Consider the following 15,287-nt stretch of genomic DNA (forward strand, 5'->3'; position numbering starts at 1 on the left):
CAAGATCTGATTTTTGAATAAAACTTTTCCTGCATTCTGAACATGAAAATGGTTTCTCCCCTGTGTGAATTCTCTCATGTTTAACAAGATGAGATTTTTGAAAAAAACATTTGTCACATTCTGAACATGAAAACGGCTTCTCCCCTGTGTGAATTCTCTCATGTTCAATAAGTTTTGATTTCTGACTAAAACATTTGCCACATTCTGAACATGAAAACGGCTTCTCCCCTGTGTGAATTCTCTCATGTTTAACAAGATCTGATTTCTGACGAAAACATTTGCCACATTCTGAACAGGAAAACGGTTTCTCCCCTGTGTGTATTCTCTCGTGCTGAACAAGTTCTGATTTATGACGAAAACATTTGCCACATTCTGAACATGAAAACGGCTTCTCCCCTGTGTGAATTCTCTCATGTTCAATAAGTTTTGATTTCTGACTAAAACATTTGCCACATTCTGAACATGAAAACGGCTTCTCCCGTGTGAATTCTCTCATGTTTAACAAGATATGATTTCTGACGAAAACATTTGCCACATTCTGAACATGAAAATGGCTTCTCCCCTGTGTGAATTCTCACATGTTTAACAAGATCTGATTTATGCCGAAAACATTTGCCACATTCTGAACAGGAAAACGGTTTCTCCCCTGTGTGTATTCTCTCGTGCTGAACAAGTTCTGATTTATGACGAAAACATTTGCCACATTCTGAACATGAAAATGGCTTCTCCCCTGTGTGAATTCTCTCATGTACAAGAAGATTTGATTTTTCAATAAAACATTTGGCACATTGCGAACAAGAGAACGTCTTCTCCCCTGTGTGAATTCTCTCGTGCTGAACTAGATCTGATTTTACAATAAAACATTTGCCACATTCTGAACAAGAATAAAGCTTCTCCCTTGTGTGAATTCTCTCATGTTTAACAAGATGAGATTTTTTAATAAAACATTTGCGACATTCTGAACATGAAAACGGCTTCTCCCCTGTGTGAATTCTCTCATGTTCAATAAGTTTTGATTTCTGACAAAAACATTTGCCACATTCTGAACATGAAAACGGCTTCTCCCCTGTGTGAATTCTCTCATTTTTAACAAGATATGATTTCTGACGAAAACATTTGCCACATTCTGAACATGAAAATGGCTTCTCCCCTGTGTGAATTCTCACATGTTTAACAAGATCTGATTTCTGACGAAAACATTTGCCACATTCTGAACAGGAAAACGGTTTCTCCCCTGTGTGAATTCTCTCATGTACAAGAAGATTTGATTTTTCAATAAAACATTTGGCACATTGCGAACAAGGGAACGTCTTCTCCCCTGTGTGAATTCTCTCGTGCTGAACTAGATCTGATTTTTGAATAAAACATTTGCCACATTCTGAACATGAAAACGGCTTCGCCCCTGTGTGAATTTTCTGATGTGTGAGGAGATTCCATTTAAGAGTAAAACATTTGTCACATTTAGAACAAGAAAATGTCTTCCTGGTTGCAGTTCTTAGATGCTCGGCTTCTCTGTGGTGGCTCCTTTTTGGACTTTTAGTCTGTGTTGTATCAGAAGAAGTGTCCAATGGAATAGAACCAGGTGATAGATTGTTGCAATGAAGGTCTAAGGGTGAATCCTTTCTGCTGTTGTTTTCTATACATGTATCTTGTGTGATCCCACAATCATCAGCTTTAATATCTGAAGATATCAGATGTTCCTCTGAGCCACAAGTAACATCATCTACAATATAAGGTTGAATAATAAGTTGATCAATAACAAAGTTAATAAATCTGTAATGATATAAATATTTATAACATTTTATATATCATATCTCACCCTCTAAGATAAATCAAACAAGTCCAAAACCAGAGGAAAAAAAGACAGACAAATGTCCAGACTAAAGATGAATGATCCCTATTTTGTACATATGTGAAGCTTTATATTTCAATATATGTACATCTTTGCACCCCCACCTGTACATGACTGTACCCCTACACCTGTACATGACTGCACCCCTACACCTATACCTAACTACACCCCTACACCTGTACATGACTGCAACCCTACACCTGTACATGACTGTACCCCTACTCCTGTACATGACTGTACCCCTACACCTGTACATGACTGCACCCCTACATCTGTACATGACTGTACCCCTACACCTGTACATGATTACACCCCTACACCTGTACCTGACTACACCCCTACACCTGTACATGACTGCACCCCTACACCTGTACATGACTGTACCCCTACACCTGTACATGACTGTACCCCTACACGTGTATATGACTACACCCCTACACCTGTACATGACTGTACCCCTATATCTGTAGGTGACTGCACCTTTACACCTGTACATGACTGCACCCCTACACCTGTACATGACTGCACCCCTACAGCTGTACATGACTGCACCCCTACACCTGTACATGACTGCACCCCTACAACTGTACATGACTGTACCCCTACACCTGTACATGACTGCACCCCTATAGCTGTACATGATTACACCCCTACAGCTGTACATGACTGCACCCCTACACCTGTACATGACTGCACCCCTACATCTATACATGACTGTACCCCTACATCTGTACATGACTGTACCCCTACACCTGTACATGACTGCACCCCTACACCTGTACATGACTGCACCCCTACACCTGTACATGACTGTACCACTACACCTGTACATGACTGCACCCCTATATCTGTACATGACTGCACCCCTATATCTGTACATGACTGCACTCCTACATCTGTACATGACTGTACCCCTACATTTCTGCACCTCTTTACTCCTATTGCTGCATTTTTATTTTTATGCAGTTGAGATGCATTTTTTACTGCAAACTGTGAATGTACAATGAAAATCATACATTCAATAAAAAGCACAATGGGGGGCTTCATTATCGACTTTTTAGAAGGGCCCACAATTTGGGCGCTGTTAGGGAATCCACCTCTTTTACAAAATGTTTTGGCGCACAATTAGAGCTGCAGAAAACTGGTCTAAGGAGTTCTATTGGCTCCAGATTTATGAAGCCAGGAGCTTGAGTGCACCATTTTTTCTGGTGAACTCAGTTTAACGGGTGAACAGATTCATGTCAGACTTCTGTGTCACATTCCTTTTGCAAACACTTCAGTAATACAAGTGCAATCGCTATGAACTCCCGAGACCAGCGTTTAGCTGCAATAATTTTGCGCCAAAAATTGTACCCAATAGAGACGGAAATATCTCAGATTCACAAGCAGTGCCACAATTTTGCGCCCAAAAATAGAATAAGTCATGAGTGTCAGATAAACACCAATATTGTGGAGGCACTATCACTATTTTTTCGTTTGAAAGGCTTTATAAATGTCCCCTATTTTGTGGTAGTGGATATAGGCAGAAATAATGTGGCAGAGGAAAAATCATTTCTAGAAAGCAATGAAGGCTGTCAGTACTCACCATCCTGGGGGTCCTTGGCACCAGCTTCATGTCCTCCTTCCCAGGCTCCCTCCTCCACACATATTTGGATCAGCTCTCTCTCCATTCTGTGTCTCAATCTCTCAGTCTAAGCTCCTCCAGTAAGATCTTCCAACAAGAATTCTCCTCATGTGAGTTGTATCTGGGTTTCTTATACTACTTAGTCGGCACCCTTTTGTCTCAACAACCTCCCCCATGTAAATGAAGGGTGTTGGTCCCACTTCCTTATCAGCGAGGCTTTTTGTTTAAGAGTGTCTTGTTATAAGTGTTTTCCTTTTTTATGTGTTTATTATCCCTTCCCACCAAAGAAAGGCCAGGATGTGTCTTTCTGATGAAACTAGATAACTTCATTTGCAAATCTTTACTAGGTGAAATGTTGCCCTGTGATTCCTTACTGATTCCACATCCAGAACAATAGGGAATGCAAATCCATGCAGACAAGGCGTCTCCAATGACCATGGGACTGTCCTGTCCTGGAAATGGCTTCATGGAGCAAAAGAATATCATACAATCAAGTGCTTTTTATGTCCAATCAAATATTGAGATATGTTTTTATTTTTTAAAAAATTTTAGTAAACATTTTTAGAATTTCTTTCCAGTCACAAAATCAGTATTGGTGCTGTATAGTAAACTTTTGTTATTAACATTTGTATTTCAAACTGCTGCTTTTTTATAACTGTATTATACAGTCAAGTACATACTATGATTGGCATTGCCAACATTTTTACTACAAAATATTGTAAAAGTTTTAATTTCTTATATGACTTTTTAATTCTTCAATATATTTGTCATATATTAACTCTTAAACAATGGCAAATTGCCAAAGCTATGGACTCTTTTTCCGAGTTTACATTATCTAAAATAAAACATTATCCCCCTTTTAAAGGAAAAGGTAAAACAAAAAATACAATGAAAAATACGTTTGTTAAATTTAAAACATAAATTCCGGTGTCTGGTCACATTAATTAGCATCAATTATCTAAATTCTGTGGCGTCTTAAAATTTCAAGATTGTATCTGATGCCCTAAAATAAAAGGAACATTTTTTTCTTAACTTTTTAAACATTAATTCCTTCATAAACTATAAATTTGAAGTTTTGTAGCATATAGACTACTTAGATTTTTTAAAATTAAATTAAATAAAGGGTTCCATGCACACAAGCGCTTTATGAAAAAAAATTATGGAAGCAAAGCCGTATCGTTTAACTTTATACTAGAGCGAAAAATACATTCTGTAAACAACAAAGAAAGGAAGCAAAAATAGAGACAGAAAGAAAGCAAAAACAAGCCCAAAATTATTTCACAATTATCCAAGCGACAAGAAACTAGAAGCTGAAAGTGCCAATCTCTGAGCAACAACATGGGGTCATGGTGGAGGGCGATGAGGAATAACATGGGGCCATGGTGGAGGGAGATGAGGAATAACTTGGGGTCATGGTGGAGGGAGATGAGGAATATTCTGGGGTCATGGTGGAGGGAGATGAGGAATAACTTGGGGTCAGGGTGGAGGGAGATGAGGAATATTCTGGGGTCATGGTGGAGGGAGATGAGGAATAACATGGGGTCATGGTGGAGGGAGATGAGGAATAACATGGGGTCCTGGTGGAGGGAGATGAGGAATAACCTGGGGTCATGGTGGAGGGAGATGAGGAATAACCTGGGGTCATGGTGGAGGGAGATGAGGAATAACATGGGGTCATGCTGTAGGGAAATAAGGAATAACCTGGGTTCATGGTGGAGGGAGATGAGGAATAACATGGGGTCATGGTGGAGGGAGATGAGGAATATTCTGGGGTCATGGTGGAGGGAGATGAGGAATAACCTAGGGGTCATGGTGGAGGGAGATGAGGAATAACCTGGGGTCATGGTGGAGGGAGATGAGGAATAACCTGGGGTCATGGTGGAGGGAGATGAGGAATAACATGGGGTCATGGTGGAGGGAGATGAGGAATAACCTGGGGGTCATGGTGGAGGGAGATAAGGAATAACCTGGGGTCATGGTGGAGGGAGATGAGGAATAACCTGGGGTCATGGTGGAGGGAGATGAGGAATAACCTGGGGTCATGGTGGAGGGAGATGAGGAATAACCTGGGTTCATGGTGGAGGGAGATGAGGAATAACATGGGGTCATGGTGGAGGGAGATGAGGAATATTCTGGGGTCATGGTGGAGGGAGATGAGGAATAACCTGGGGGTCATGGTGGAGAGAGATGAGGAATAACTTGGGGTCAAGGTGGAGGGAGATGAGGAATAACCTGGGGTCATGGTGGAGGGAGATGAGGAATAACATGGGGTCATGGTGGAGGGAGATGAGGAATATTCTGGGGTCATGGTGGAGGGAGATGAGGAATAACCTGGGGGTCATGGTGGAGGGAGATGAGGAATAACCTGAAGTCATGGTGGAGGGAGATGAGGAATATCCTGGGATCATGGTGGAGGGAGATGAGGAATAACATGGGGTCATGGTGGAGGGAGATGAGGAATATTCTGGGGTCATGGTGGAGGGAGATGAGGAATAACATGGGGTCATGGTGGAGGGAGATGAGGAATATTCTGGGGTCATGGTGGAGGGAGATGAGGAATAACCTGGGGGTCATGGTGGAGGGAGAAGAGGAATAACCTGAAGTCATGGTTAAGGGAGATGAGGAATATTCTGGGGTCATGGTGGAGGGAGATGAGGAATAACATGGGGTCATGGTGGAGGGAGATGAGGAATAACCAGGGGTCATGGTGGAGGGAGATGAGGAATAACCTGGGGTCATGGTGGAGGGAGATGAGGAATAACATGGGGTCATGCTGTAGGGAAATAAGGAATAACCTGGGTTCATGGTGGAGGGAGATGAGGAATAACATGGGGTCATGGTGGAGGGAGATGAGGAATATTCTGGGGTCATGGTGGAGGGAGATGAGGAATAACCTAGGGGTCATGGTGGAGGGAGATGAGGAATAACCTGGGGTCATGGTGGAGGGAGATGAGGAATAACCTGGGGTCATGGTGGAGGGAGATGAGGAATAACATGGGGTCATGGTGGAGGGAGATGAGGAATAACCTGGGGGTCATGGTGGAGGGAGTTAAGGAATAACCTGGGGTCATGGTGGAGGGAGATGAGGAATAACCTGGGGTCATGGTGGAGGGAGATGAGGAATAACCTGGGGTCATGGTGGAGGGAGATGAGGAATAACCTGGGTTCTTGGTGGAGGGAGATGAGGAATAACATGGGGTCATGGTGGAGGGAGATGAGGAATATTCTGGGGTCATGGTGGAGGGAGATGAGGAATAACCTGGGGGTCATGGTGGAGGGAGATGAGGAATAACTTGGGGTCAAGGTGGAGGGAGATGAGGAATAACCTGGGGTCATGGTGGAGGGAGATGAGGAATAACATGGGGTCATGGTGGAGGGAGATGAGGAATATTCTGGGGTCATGGTGGAGGGAGATGAGGAATAACCTGGGGGTCATGGTGGAGGGAGATGAGGAATAACCTGAAGTCATGGTGGAGGGAGATGAGGAATATCCTGGGATCATGGTGGAGGGAGATGAGGAATAACATGGGGTCATGGTGGAGGGAGATGAGGAATATTCTGGGGTCATGGTGGAGGGAGATGAGGAATAACATGGGGTCATGGTGGAGGGAGATGAGGAATATTCTGGGGTCATGGTGGAGGGAGATGAGGAATAACCTGGGGGTCATGGTGGAGGGAGAAGAGGAATAACCTGAAGTCATGGTTAAGGGAGATGAGGAATATCCTGGGGTCATGGTGGAGGGAGATGAGGAATAACATGGGGTCATGGTGGAGGGAGATGAGGAATAACCTGGGGTCATGGTGGAGGGAGATGAGGAATAACCTGGGGTCATGGTGGAGGGAGATGAGGAATAACCTGGGGTCATGGTGGAGGGAGATGAGGAATATTCTGGGGTCATTATGGAGGGAGATGAGGAATAACCTGGGGTCATGGTGGAGGGAGATGAGGAATATCCTGGGGTCATGGTGGAGGGAGATGAGGAATAACATGGGGTCATGGTGGAGGGAGATGAGGAATAACCTGGGGTCATGGTGGAGGGAGATGAGGAATATCCTGGGGTCATGGTGGAGGGAGATGAGGAATAACATGGGGTCATGGTGGAGGGAGATGAGGAATATTCTGGGGTCATGATGGAGGGAGATGAGGAATAACATGGAGTCATGGTGGAGGGAGATAAGGAATAACCTGGGGTCATGGTGGAGGGAGATGAGGAATAACCTGGGGTCATGGCGGAGGAAAATGAGGAATATCCTGGGGTCATGGTGGAGGGAGATGAGGAATAACCTGGGGTCATGGTGGAGGGAGATGAGGAATAGCATGGAGTCATGGTGGAGGGAGATGAGGAACAACATGGAGTCATGGTGGAGGGAGATGAGGAACAACATGGGGTCATGGTGAAGGGAGATGAGGAATATTCTGGGGTCGTGGTGGAGGGAGATGAGGAATAACCTGGGGTCATGGTGGAGGGAGATGAGGAATATCCTGGGGTCATGGTGGAGGGAGATGAGGAATAACATGGGGTCATGGTGGAGGGAGATGAGGAATAATATGGGCTCATGCTGTAGGGAGATAAGGAAAGGGTCAATCTGTTCAATGTTTCTTTTTAAACAAAGGAAAATCCCCTGATTGATGATATGAGGAAGAATAATGTAAATCCTCTAACAACCTTTTTTGTTTTTGCCTTTCCATTTTTTACTCCCCACTTTTAAAAAGCAATAACATTTTTTATTTTTTCATTTAAAGAGCTCTGTTTTGCTTTGTTTTCTGCGTAACAAATTGCACTTCATAGTGATATTATTTAATATTCTATGCCATGTACTGGGAAGCAGAATTTTTTTTTTTTGAATGCAGTGAAAATGATGAAAAATGCATTTGCAACATTTTCTTGTGGGCTTGTATTTTACAGCTTTCACTGTGTGCCCCAAATGACAGGTCTACTTCATTATGTGGGTCATTACGATCACTGAGATAACAAATTTGTATAGGTTTTATAATGTTTTCATACATGTACAAAAATTAAAACAATTGTACAAAAAAAAATTTCTTCATTTTGCCGTCTTCTGGCGCTAATAAGTTTTTCATACTTTAGTGTATAGAGCTGTGGGTGGTGTTATTTTTTGTGACTTTTGATAAAGTTTTCAATGATTCTATTATTAGGACGGTGCATCCTTTTGATCACTTTTTATTGAACTTTTTATAATTTTCAAAATGGCAAAAAAGTGCCATTTGCGATTTTGGGCACTATTTTCCATTACGGAGTTAAACGCAATGACAAAACCAGTATTATATTATGATAGATTGGGCATTTTCGGATGCGGTAATACCTAATGTGTTTATGATCTTTACTGTTTATTTATATTAATATGACTTCTAGTGAAAAAGGGGTGATTTGAATTATTAGGTTTTTTAATATAGCTTTTTTTTTTTACTTTACTATTTTTAAGACCCCCTAGGTTACTTTAACCCTAGGTTGTCTGATTGATCCTACCATATACTGCCATACTACAGTATGGCAGTATATGGGGATTTTGTACATTATTCATTGCATTGTGTAGTTAAAACGGGACGCAAAACGAGACAGCCTCAGATCTTTGTTTGACCCAAGGCTGTCCTGGCAACTGATTTCTGCCTCCGATGACTTCACAGGGGGGCAGTAATCAAATCTAATATGGCTGAGCCCATGCTCCCCTAGGGCCTCCGGAAACCTTACCAGAGGCATTTACAGGTCAGTACTGTCACCGATCGCTGGTGTTACCGGTGGGTGTTTGCTGCAATATGCAGCAAAGGCCCACCTTGCATGGAGAGGGCTCAGCCCATCTCGGGATGAAGTGCAATGTCACATCAATAAGAGTAAAATAGACCAATCACTGGGCCCAGGTGGGACATACCCTGTATACTACATAACTTGATAGATCTTTTTATATATATATATATATTTGAAGATTCCTTAACCCCTTATGGATGCAGCATTTTTTTGTTCATTTTTCGCCCCCACATTTAAAAATCCGTAACTTTTTACATATCTTTTACATTTCTTTGTGTACAGAGCTGTGTGAGGGCTTATTTTCTGCATAACAAATTTTACTACTTTATGACATTATCTCCACACAGTCACCCCCAGTAATGTGCCCACAGTCACCCCCAGTACCAGTCCCTGCACAGTTACCACCAGTTACCACTGAGTGACGAGGGCAGCACTGACGGCCCTGATCGGTGCGTGTTTCAGGGAAGGTTTTCTGCCTTCCTCAGCTAGCTGCGCCTCTCTGCAGGTGGTAGGGTGTATATTCTGGGAACTGGATGAAAGATACGGGGCTCGTGCCCTGGAAACTTTGACATTGCGATGCCCCTGGCTCTAACACGTCATAAATATGGCGCAGCAAGACAGAGAATAAGATCTGCCGAAAAAAAATGAAGAAAAGCCAATAATAAATTCCCCCGTGTTCACACTCAGGCAGAACATCAGCTGCTCCTTTATCCGAGCTCCTCCCCATTTTTCTCTCTTATTCTGATTGTGTTACATAATTGTACAAGTTCTCTAATTCAATCTGAAGTTTATTGGTTATTGCATCTCATACAACTCAACATCAAACTCAATTACAAATGCAGATGTTCAATAAGTACAAGACTTCTCCCCTTGTGGCTCCTCTCATATGTAAAAAAAAGGAAAATGCCACATTCATAAAATTAAAATGTTGTTTTTTCCTGTGTGAGAGACGTGTTTAGAGATGGGATTTCATTGCAAAACATTTGTCACACTGTTTACCCAAACTGCTTCTCCCCTGTGTGAATTCTCTCATGTTTATCAAGATCTGATTTCCTAATAAAACATTTTCCACATTCTGAACATGAAAACGGTTTCTCCCCTGTGTGAATTCTCTCGTGCTGAACAAGATTTGATTTTTGAATAAAACGTTTCCCACATTCTGAACATGAAAACGGTTTCTCCCCTGTGTGAATTCTCTCATGTTTAACAAGATGAGATTTTTGAAAAAAACATTTGTCACATTATGAACATGAAAACGGCTTCTCCCCTGTGTGAATTTTCTCGTGCTGAACAAGATTTGATTTTTGAATAAAACTTTTCCCACATTCTGAACATGAAAACGGCTTCTCCCCTGTGTGAATTCTCTCATGTTTAACAAGATCTGATTTCTGACGACAACATTTGCCACATTCTGAACATGAAAATGGCTTCTCCCCTGTGTGAATTCTCTTATGTTCAATAAGTTTTGATTTCTGACAAAAACATTTGTCACATTCTGAACATGAAAACGGCTTCTCCCCTGTGTGAATTCTCTCATGTTTAACAAGATCTGATTTCTGACGAAAACATTTGCCACATTCTGAACAGGAAAATGGTTTCTCCCCTGTGTGAATTCTCTCGTGCTGAACAAGTTCTGATTTATGACGAAAACATTTGCCACATTCTGAACATGAAAACGGTTTCTCCCCTGTGTGAATTCTCTCATGTTTAACAAGTTTTGAATTCTTAATAAAACATTTGCCACATTCTGAACATGAAAACGGTTTCTCCCCTGTGTGAATTTTTTGATGTGTGAGGAGATTCCATTTAAGAGTAAAACATTTGTCACATTTAGAACAAGAAAATGTCTTCCTGGTTGCAGTTCTTAGATGCTCGGCTTCTCTGTGGTGGCTCTTTTTTGGACTTTTAGTCTGTGTTGTATCAGAAGAAGTGTCCAATGTAATAGAATCAGATGATAGATTGTTGTGGTGAAGGTCTGAGGGTGAATCCTTTCTGCTGTTGTTTTCTATACATGTATCTTGTGTGATCCTACAATCATCAGCTTTAATATCTGAAGATATCAGATGTTCCTCAGAGCCACAAGTAACGTCATCTACAATATAAGGTTAAATAACAAGTTGATCAATAACAAAGTTAATAAATCTGTAATGATTAGAGATGAGCGAGCACTAAAATGCTCGAGTGCTCGTTATTCGAGACAAACTTTTCCAGATGCTCGAGTGCTCGTCTCGAATAACGAGCCCCATTGAAGTCAATGGGAGACTCGAGCATTTTTCAAGGGGACCATGGTTCGGGAATAAAATGTGTTAATTAACTGAAAAAGAATGTCTTCTGATAAGTTAGTAGATGTATACAAACATCTGCAATCTATTCTTCACTGTTCCGCGTGTATATTATCTCCCGACAAGTTAGCAGATGTGAAGAACAGTGAAGAATAGAATAAAAACAGTGAACACAGGATCATTTAAGTGAAAAACACAGTGATGAATAGATTACAGATGTTTGGCACATCTGCTTACTTGTCGGGAGATACGCTGTCCTGGGATCCGCTGCTCTTCTTCCACTGAAGTCTCCCCGATCTCTCCGTGCTGCCACTGCCCCATGTCTCCGTGACTCCGCTGCCCCATGTCCCCGTGCCGCCGCTGCCACATGTCTCCATGCCGCCGCTGCCACATGTCCCCGTGCCACCGCTGCCCCATGTCACCGTGACTCCGCTGCCACATGTCTCCGTGCCTTTGCTGCCCCATGTCACCGTGACTCCGCTGCCCCATGTCTCCATGCCGCCGCTGCCCCATGTCTCCGTGCCGCCGCTACCCCATGTTTCCGTGCCTTTGCTGCCCCATGTCCCCGTGCCGCCGCTGCCACATGTCTCCGTGCCGCCGCTACCCCATGTCTCCGTGCCTTTGCTGCCCCATGTCACCGTGACTCCGCTGCCCCATTTCTCCGTGCCTTTGCTGCCCCATGTCTCCGTGCCGCTGCTACCCCATGTCTCCGTGCCTTTGCTGCCCCATGTCACCGTGACTCCGCTGCCCCATGTCTCCGTGCCTCCGCTGCCCCATGTCTCCGTGCCGCCGCTACCCCATGTCTCCGTGCCACTGCTACCCCATGTCTCCGTGCCTTTGCTGCCCCATGTCTCCGTGCCGCCGCTGCCACATGTCTCGGTGCCGCCGCTACCCCATGTCTCCGTGCCTTTGCTGCCCCATGTCACCGTGACTCCGCTGCCCCATGTCTCCGTGCCGCCGCTACCCCATGTCTCCGTGCCACTGCTACCCCATGTCTCCGTGCCTTTGCTGCCCCATGTCTCCGTGGCGCCGCTGCCCCATGTCTCCGTGCTGCCGCTGCCCCATGTCTCCGTGCTGCTCCCCGGTGTCTCTGTGCTGCTCCCTGTGTTCTTCAATGTGTTCTTCACACATATATATTGTTCTTCACATACTATTTTGTTCGCACCGTTCCGCGCGTATCTTCCGACAAGTAAGCAGATGTGCCGAACATCTGTAATCTATTCTTCACTGTGTTTTTCACTTAAATGATCCTGTGTTCACTGTGTTCACTGTTTTTATTCTATTCTTCATTGTTCTTCACTGTGTTTTTTTAATTAAATGCTCGATCTCGAGCAGGGGAAATACTCGTCCGAGCAACGAGCCGTTTCGAGTACCTTAATACTCGAACGAGCATCAAGCTCGGACGAGTATACTCGCTCATCTCTAGTAATGATATAAATATTTATAACATTTTATATATCATATCTCACCCTCTAAGATAAATCAAACAAGTCCAAAACCACGGGAAAAAAAGAAAGACAAATGTCCAGACTAAAGATGAATGATCCCTATTTTGTACATATGTGAAGCTTTATATTTCAATATATGTACATCTTTGCACACCCACACTTGTACATGACTGTACCCCTACTCCTGTACTTGACTGTACCCCTACACCTGTACCTGACTGTACCCCTACACCTGTACCTGACTACACCCCTACACCTGTACATGACTGCACCCCTACACGTGTATATGACTACACCCCTACACCTGTACATGATTGTACCCCTACAGCTGTACATGACTGCACCCCTACACCTGTACATGACTGTACCCCTACACCTGTACATGACTGTACCCCTACACCTGTACCTGACTGTACCCCTACACCTGTACCTGACTACACCCCTACACCTGTACATGACTGCACCCCTACACGTGTATATGACTACACCCCTACACTTGTACATGATTGTACCCCTACAGCTGTACATGACTGCACCCCTACACCTGTACATGACTGTACCCCTACACCTGTACATGACTTTACCCCTACACCTGTACATGACTGCACCCCTACACGTGTATATGACTACACCCCTACACCTGTACATGACTGCACCCCTACACCTGTACATGACTGCACCCCTACACCTGTACATGACTGTACCCCTACACCTGTACATGACTTTAACCCTACACCTGTACATGACTGCACCCCTACACCTGTACATGTCTGTACCCCTACACCTGTACATGGCTGCACCCCTACACCTGTACATGACTGCACCCCTACACCTGTACATGACTGTACCCCTACACCTGTACATGATTACACCCCTACACCTGTACCTGACTACACCCCTACACCTGTACATGACTGCACCCCTACACCTGTACATGACTGTACCCCTACACCTGTACATGATTGCACCCCTACACCTGTACATGACTGCACCCCTACACCTGTACATGACTGCACCCTTACACCTGTACATGACTGCACCCCTACACCTGTACATGACTGTACCCCTACAGCTGTACATGACTGCACCCCTACACCTGTACATGACTGCACCCCTACATCTGTACATGACTGCACCCCTACAGCTGTACATGACTGCACCCCTACAGCTGTACATGACTGCACCCTTACACCTAAACATGACTGTACCCCTACATCTGTACATGACTGCACCCCTACATCTGTACATGACTGCACCCCTACATTTCTGCACTTCTTTACTCCTATTGCTGCATTTTTATTTTTATGCAGTTGAGATGCATTTTTTACTGCAAACTGTGAATGTACAATGAAAATCATACATTTGATAAAAAGCACAATGGGGGTCTTCATTATCGACTTTTTAGAAGTGCCCACAATTTCGGCGCCATTAGGGAATCCACCTCTTTTCCAAAATGTTTTATGGCGCACAATTAGAGCTGCAGAAAACTGGTCTAAGGAGTTCTATTGGCTCCAGATTTATGAAGCCAGGAGCACAGTCTTTACAAATCTGCCACACCCTGCGGGCGCTCACTTTTCTTACACTGAGTGCACCAGTTTTTTCTGGTGAACTCAGTTTAACGGGTGAGCAACAGATTAATGTCAGACTTCCGTGTCACATTCCTTTTGCAAAGACTTCAGTAATATAAGTGCAATTGCTATGAACTCCCGCGACCAGCTTTTAGCTGCAATAATTTTGCGCCAAAAATTGTACCCAATAGAGACGGAAATATCTCAGATTCACAAGCAGTGCCACAATTTTGCGCCCATAAATAGAACAAGTCATGAGTGTCAGATAAACACCAATATTGTGGAGGCACTATCGCTATTTTTCTGTTTCAAAGGCTTTATAAATGTCCCCTATTTTGTGGTAGTGGATATAGGCAGAAATAATGTGGCAGAGTACTCACCATCCTGGGGGTCCTTGGCACCAGCGTCATGTCCTCCTTCCCAGGCTCCATCCTCCACACATATCTGGACCTGCTCTCTCTCCATTCTGTGTCTCAGTCTCTCAGTCCAAGCTCCTCCAGTAAGATCTTCCACCAAGAAATTCTCCTCATGTGAGTAGTACTTGGGTTTCTTATACCTCTTGGTCTGCACCCTTTTGTCCCAACAACCTCCCCCATGTAAATGAAGGGTGTTGGTCCCACTTCCTTATCAGCCAGGCTGATTGTTTAAGAGTGCTTTGTTTTAAGTGTTCTCCTTTGTTATGGGTTTATCATCCTTTCCCACCAAAGAAAGGCCAGGATGTGTCTTTCTGATGAAACTAGATAACTTC

At 43.8% G+C, this 15,287-nt stretch overlaps 1 protein-coding gene across 1 annotated transcript in view; it reads right to left on the reverse strand.

Annotated features, from left to right (window-relative positions):
• LOC140076181 (uncharacterized) overlaps positions 1–15,004 on the reverse strand; it is a 60,682-nt gene extending 45,678 nt beyond the window's left edge. Inside the window, exons 1-3 of the mRNA XM_072122696.1 lie at positions 14,920–15,004; positions 10,611–11,333; positions 924–1,252 (exon numbers count right to left, since the gene is read on the reverse strand). Coding sequence (XP_071978797.1) covers positions 924–1,252; positions 10,611–11,333; positions 14,920–15,004 — 1,137 coding nt within the window. The remainder of the gene's footprint in view (positions 1–923; positions 1,253–10,610; positions 11,334–14,919) is intronic.
• Between the last annotated feature and the right edge of the window lie 283 nt (positions 15,005–15,287).

Source organism: Engystomops pustulosus, chromosome 8 (genome assembly GCF_040894005.1).
Source record: "Engystomops pustulosus chromosome 8, aEngPut4.maternal, whole genome shotgun sequence".
NCBI classification, from domain to species: Eukaryota; Metazoa; Chordata; class Amphibia; order Anura; family Leptodactylidae; genus Engystomops; species Engystomops pustulosus.